At 59.4% G+C, this 6,776-nt stretch overlaps 1 protein-coding gene across 1 annotated transcript in view; it reads left to right on the forward strand.

Annotated features, from left to right (window-relative positions):
* Positions 1-6,445, forward strand: part of ART1 (ADP-ribosyltransferase 1) — a gene marked incomplete at its 3' end in the record, with an annotated part of 7,608 nt that extends 1,163 nt beyond the window's left edge. The window contains 2 exon segments of the mRNA XM_009998504.1: positions 5,864-6,124; positions 6,325-6,445. Coding sequence (XP_009996806.1) covers positions 5,864-6,124; positions 6,325-6,445 — 382 coding nt within the window.
* Between the last annotated feature and the right edge of the window lie 331 nt (positions 6,446-6,776).

A 6,776-nucleotide genomic window follows, 5' to 3' on the forward strand; every position in this document is an offset into this window, starting at 1 on the left:
TCATCCCTGTGCCCAGCTCATCCCTGTGCCCAGCTCATCCCTGTGCCCGGCTCATCATCCCTGTGCCCAGCTCATCCCTGTGCCCAGCTCATCCCTGTGCCCGGCTCATCCCTGTGCCCAGCTCATCATCCCTGTGCCCAGCTCATCCCTGTGCCCAGCTCATCCCTGTGCCCAGCTCATCCCTGTGCCCAGCTCATCCCAGTGCCCGGCTCATCCCTGTGCCCGGCTCATCCCTGTGCCCGGCTCATCCCTGTGCCCGGTTCATCCCTGCAGCCCCAGCTCATCCTGTGAGAACACAGGCCTGGTTGTGTCACCCCAAACTGTAGCCAAGAAAACTCTCCAAACCAAGCATCAGTTTCCAAAGCCAACCCTGGCTTGTTGCAGCCTGGGGGGGTGGGGGGTCCCTCCCCCTGCCACCCGAGGACAAACATTCATCCTTCATCCACCCCAGACCAATGAACATTCATACAACTCCAGTTACCTGAGGCTGCTTTGCCCACATGAGATTGTAACTCACAGCTGAACAACCCAGCTCTTCCCAGCTTGGCAAAACCAGGATGTTTTGAGCCAGAGTTAAGAGGTGTCCTGCTGCCTTGCCAGGCATTGTCTTTAATTTTGAAAGTCGCTTATCTTTGGCATGTAAAGTCACTTATCTTGTTTATACACAATGGACACTGGGAAGTCTGGGTGGTTTCAGCCTCTCCAGTCAGTCCCTGAAAGCTGAGAAGTTTCTGGTGGCATTTGCAGGAGAGACAGGGGCAGCACTAACCCGGGTTTCAGGCATCAGGAAGCCACTGGTAGTGCTCTTGTGTTTAATTAGTGGCACAAGGCAGAGATGGCACCACCTCAGAGGATGTTCCAGCTCCAAGGAAGCCCCAGGGAATGCCCTGGAGCACAGGGACACCCGAGGGTGCAAATCTAACCTGCCATTGGCAGGAGGGAGTGATGTCAACCTGAGCCAGGAAAAAAACAGATTCTTCAAAACCACTTCGTGCAGGAGGGAGGGGCAAAACAACCCAACAAACCAACCCCAACCCCCCCCAAAAAACCCTCCACACAAAGAACAAAAGGTGTTTCCTGTTGAAACAGGAAAAGCAGTTGTGGTAATTGTCCTACTGGCCTCGGCTGTGGGATAGTGAAAGGTTACAGAGAGTGTTTCAGGCAGTGTTTACACCCAGGGCTGCTCGTTCCAGAAGGGAGGATGCCTGGAAAAAAAATGTGTAAAATGCTTCTTTTACAGCTGTGGCAAAGGGGGTGAGAAGCAGCCTGTGGAGATGGTGACAGCACTGAGCTGGTTCTTGGAGAAACATGTGTGAGCCTCCTTAGTGGGAGCTCCTGGGACTGCAGTTCCTCTTCCCACAGCACTTCTGAAAGGCTGAGAAGGTCCTCGTGGGATCATGGAACTGCTAGAGTTGGAAGGGAGGTCTGGAGATCAACCAGTCCAACCTCTGCCAGAGCAGGGTCACCTCCAGCAGGTCCCACAGAACATGTCCAGAGGGATTTGGGATGTCTCCAGACTCCACAGCCTCCCTGGGCAGCCTGGCCCAGGGCTCTGTCACCCTCACAGGCAACAAGTTTTCCCTTATATTCCAGTGGCACTTCCCGTGTTCCAGCTTGTGCCCGTTGCCCCCCGTCCTGTCCCTGGGCACTACTGAGCAGAGTCTGGCTCCATCCTCCTGCACCCCCCTGAGATACTGCCAGGCATTAAGAAGGTCTCCCCTCAGCCTTCTCTTCTCCAGGCTGAGCAGTCCCAGCTCTCCCAGCCTTTCCTCCTCAGGGAGATGCTCCAACCCCCCAGTCATCTTTGCTGCCCTCCCCTGGACTCTCTCCAGCAGTTCCTTGTCTCTCTTGAACTGGGAAGCCCAGAACTGGTCCCAGTTCTCCAGCTGTGGCCTCACCAGGGCACAATGACCTCTCTCAACCTACTGGCCACACTCTTCCTCATGCACCCCAGGATTCCATTTGCCCTCTTGGCCACCAGGGCACATTCCTGGCTCATGGACCATTTACTGTCTCCCAGGAGGACTCCCAGATTCTCTTCCTCAGAGCTGCTTCCCAGCAGGTCCACCCCTATCCTGGACTGGTGCCTGGGGTTCTTCCTCCCTGGGTGCAGCCCCTCCACTTGCCCTTGTTGAACCTCATCAGGTTCCTCTCTGCCCAGCTCTCCAGCCTCTCCAGTTCATGAACTCAGCAAGCCACATGCTCAGAAGAACTGAATTCCATTCCCCAGCCGGGGATTCAGGGTGTCTGAGCGAGTTCCCTGGGCAGTGACTGGGAACCATGAGTATTTCTGGAGCACAAAGCGACTGGTCCTAAGAGAGCCCAGTGCAGTTGGCCAGATAAACCACAGCCAGGCAGGAACAACCCTCCTCAGTGGCTACAAAGGCCCAGGGCACCCAGGGAGCCTGTTCCTCAGAAGGAAGGTGAGATCCCAGCTCCCGAGGAGGCCTGGGTGTGGAGGGAGGTCTGTGTGTGCAGTGAGCAGGCAGTGGGGTCTGTCCCCGTGGGTGGAGCAACATGATGCCAAGAGACACCGAGAACTCTTCCATTTTCTCCACAAAAGGAGCAGCAGCTGATCAAGTTTTAAGGGAGTGGAACCTCTCCCTGATGAGGACAGGCTGAGGGAGCTGGGTCTCTGCAGCTTGGAGGAGACTGAGGAGCAACCTCATTCATGTTTACAAACACACCAAGGGCAGTGTCAGGAGGGCAGAGCCAGGCTTTGTGCAGTGATGTCCAGTGACAGGACAAGGGGCAGTGGGTGCAAACTGGAGCCCAGGAGGTTCCATGTGAATCTCAGGAAGAACTTTGCTGTGAGAGTGACAGAGCCCTGGGCCAGGCTGCCCAGAGAGGCTGTGGAGTCTCCTTCTCTGGAGACATTCCAACCCCCCTGGCCACGTTCCTGTGTGATGTGCTCTGGGTGCCCCTGCTCTGGCAGGGGGGCTGGGCTGGGGGAGCTTTCCAGGTCCCTTCCAACCCCTGGGATTCTGGGATGCTGTGAGGTTTTGCTTCACCTGAAACAAGATGGGGGGGTGGGAGGGATGGGGAGGAAAGAGCAAAGAATGTGATAGAAAGGTGTCTGTGCATCCTCCTCCCAGCGCGTGGTGTGAGGGGCCTTTTCACTCTCAGCTTTATTGCTTTGATCCTCAGACCAGGTTTACTCTGACACTGCAGGGGATTTAGGTCAGCACAGAAACAACTGCAGGGGGGTGTGAAATATTGAAAGAGCAAGTGACTAGAACCAGAAGCCACACAAGTTCAGTTCAGTGTGGGACACACTTTCTAAAGAACCACCACAAGTGAGAAGGAGCACAAATCCTTGAGCCAGTTGCCACCTTCTCCATGTTGTCCTCTTGTCAAAGTAGAGTCTCCTGGGAGGGTTTAGACAGCTCAAGAGGCCCCGGAGATGCTGGGAGGGCTGGAGCAGCTCTGGAGCCAGGCTGGGAGAGTTGGGGTGTTCAGCCTGGAGAAGAGAAGGCTCCAGGGAGAGCTGAGAGCAGCTTCCAGGGCCTGAAGGGGCTGCAGGAAAGCTGGGGAGGGGCTTGGGACAAGGGCAGGGAGGGATGGGAGCAGGGGGAAGGGTTTCCAGCTGGCAGAGGGAGCTGGAGCTGAGATGGGAGGGAGAAATTCTGGGCTGTGAGGGTGGGGAGAGCCTGGCCCAGGTTGCCCAGGGAAGCTGTGGCTGCCCCATCCCTGGGGGTGTTGAAGGGCAGGTTGGATGGGGCTTGGAGCAGCCTGGGCTGCTGGGAGGTGTCCCTGCCCATGCAGGGGGGGCACTGGGTGGGCTTTGAGGTCCCTCCAACCCAACCCATTCCATGGTTCTTTGATTTATCTTCTCCATTATCCTGCCCACGACCTCCAGGTACCGAAGGACCTTAGGGCAGCTCTTCCTCCTGTGGGAGGCAGGATCATGGCCCAGATGGATTCTGTCCCACTCTGGGGATGTTTTTCCCCAGGGAGCAGCTTCAGGAGAGCAGCCCCTTGGTGCACAGTCAGGTTTGCAGCAGGAAGGTTCATTGCTCTGTCCCCATAAAACCAGAGGACCCATCAGGAACCTCCCACCAGCCCCAGCTCCCAACACAACCCTCTGCTCCTCAGGACTTGGTGCTGGCAGGAGACACCAACCCAGCACCTCCCAGGGCTGGACTTCCCATTCATCCAGCCCAGGTACAACGTGGACAACAGCAGAGCAGACACTTCCCTCCCTTCCCAGGACCACCTGCAGCTTCTGACCTTGGCTGCTCCATGGTTTTAGTTGTTGGGTTGAGTTGGCCAACAAGTTTGGTCCCGGGTGCCCACGTTTTTTGCCTTTTCCTGGTGGACACAGCACCTCTAGAGTGGGGAAAGGTGCCCTGGCCTGGGTGGGAATGGTTGGGAAAAGCAGCTCTGGGAATGCTAACCCTTGCTGTGCTCTGCAGTGCAGTGAGGAGGAGGAAGAACTGGGGCAAAGACGAGTGACCTCGGACATCTGCGCAGTGCGAGTCAAGCTGAAAAAGACAAAGAGAAGAGGACAGTGGGATCAGAAGGCTCCATCGGGCACTTCCAGGAAGGAAAGGTGACATTCCAGGCTGGCAGAATCATTATGGGCATCAGAAACCCACCCCCAAACCCCTGCAAAGCAAGGGCAGGCAGAGCAGGTTGGCGACAGCGCGGGGCGGGGGAAGCAGAGGCTGGTGGAGCAGCCAAGCTGGGTTAGAAACTTCTCAGCTACTTCTGAGATGGTGGTGTCATCTGCTGCAGGGTGGCACTGAGATGGGGACCACCGTGGTTGTCACCTCTGACAGGGAGCTGAAGGGCTGGCAGAACATGGGTGCTGGTCCCCAGTGCTCCCTTGGACCCTGATTGGTGTTGGGGTCTCAACCAGTGCTGAGGTCATGGTCTGGACTGATGCTGGCACTGGGGTCTTGGCTGCTGCTGGGGCTGGGGTCTGTGTTGGTGCCAGGGTTGGGGTCAGGGTCAGGCTGGGGGTCTTGGCTGCTGCTGGGGCTGGGGTCTGTGTTGGTGCCAGGGTTGGGGTCAGGGTCTGGCTGGGGGTCTTGGCTGCTGCTGGGGCTGGGGTCTGTGTTGGTGCCAGGGTTGGGGTCAGGGTCTGGCTGGGGGTCTTGGCTGCTGCTGGGGCTGGGGTCTGTGTTGGTGCCAGGGTTGGGGTCAGGGTCTGGCTGGGGGTCTTGGCTGCTGCTGGGGCTGGGGTCTGTGTTGGTGCCAGGGTTGGGGTCAGGGTCTGGCTGGGGGTCTTGGCTGCTGCTGGGGCTGGGGTCTGTGTTGGTGCCAGGGTTGGGGTCAGGGTCTGGCTGGGGGTCTTGGCTGCTGCTGGGGCTGGGGTCTGTGTTGGTGCCAGGGTTGGGGTCAGGGTCTGGCTGGGGGTCTTGGCTGCTGCTGGGGCTGGGGTCTGTGTTGGTGCCAGGGTTGGGGTCAGGGTCTGGCTGGGGGTCTTGGCTGCTGCTGGGGCTGGGGTCTGTGTTGGTGCCAGGGTTGGGGTCAGGGTCTGGCTGGGGGTCTTGGCTGCTGCTGGGGCTGGGGTCTGTGTTGGTGCCAGGGTTGGGGTCAGGGTCTGGCTGGGGGTCTTGGCTGCTGCTGGGGCTGGGGTCTGTGTTGGTGCCAGGGTTGGGGTCAGGGTCTGGCTGGGGGTCTTGGCTGCTGCTGGGGCTGGGGTCTGTGTTGGTGCCAGGGTTGGGGTCAGGGTCTGGCTGGGGGTCTTGGCTGCTGCTGGGGCTGGGGTCTGTGTTGGTGCCAGGGTTGGGGTCAGGGTCTGGCTGGGGGTCTTGGCTGCTGCTGGGGCTGGGGTCTGTGTTGGTGCCAGGGTTGGGGTCAGGGTCTGGCTGGGGGTCTTGGCTGCTGCTGGGGCTGGGGTCTGTGTTGGTGCCAGGGTTGGGGTCAGGTCCTGCTGACCCGGGCCGTGCAAACCCTGCGGGAGCGCCAGCCCCGCGGCTGCCAATGGGTCTACCGGGGGGTCTGATGGATTACCTTCACCGCCGAGGTTGGCCAGTCCGTGCGCTTCGGGCACTTCATCTCCAGCTCCTCCAGCGCGCAGGAAGCCGAGAAGTTTGGCCAGGACACCTTCTTCACAGTGCACACCTGCCACGGGGTCCCCATCAAGGAGCTCTCCCAGTTCCCCTCCGAGGAGGAGGTTCTCATCCCGCCCTTCGAGACGTTCAGGGTCACCGGTGTCACCCTCCAGAAAGGCAGAGCCTCCATCTCCCTCACTTCATCTCCAGCTCCTCCAGCGCGCAGGAAGCCGAGAAGTTTGGCCAGGACACCTTCTTCACAGTGCACACCTGCCACGGGGTCCCCATCAAGGAGCTCTCCCAGTTCCCCTCCGAGGAGGAGGTTCTCATCCCGCCCTTCGAGACGTTCAGGGTCACCGGTGTCACCCTCCAGAAAGGCAGAGCCTCCATCTCCCTCAGCTCCACCGGCACGTCCAGCAACCACAACTGCGAGCTGGTGGAAGGTTTGTCCTGGCAGGGGGTGCCAGGGCCTGTCCCAGCACGGGAAGGGGCATCTCCGTGGTGGGGAGGGCGATGGCGGGAGCTGCCCCTGGGGCTCGTGTGCTCTCGTGTCTCCCCGCTGCTCTCCCTGGGGTTGGCAACGGGGGAAGGTCTGCAGCAAAGCACAGCACAGCCTGGCACAGCCTGGAACAGCTTGGCACAGCTCAGCACAGCCTGGCACAGCTCAGCACAGCCTGGCACAGCCTGGCACAGCTTGGAACAGCCTGGCACAGCCTGGCAAAGCTTGGCACATTCTGGCACATTCTGGCACAGCTTGGCTCAGCCTGGCACAGC

Source organism: Chaetura pelagica, unplaced genomic scaffold (genome assembly GCF_000747805.2).
Source record: "Chaetura pelagica isolate M959 unplaced genomic scaffold, ChaPel_1.0 scaffold1215, whole genome shotgun sequence".
NCBI classification, from domain to species: domain Eukaryota; kingdom Metazoa; phylum Chordata; class Aves; order Apodiformes; family Apodidae; genus Chaetura; species Chaetura pelagica.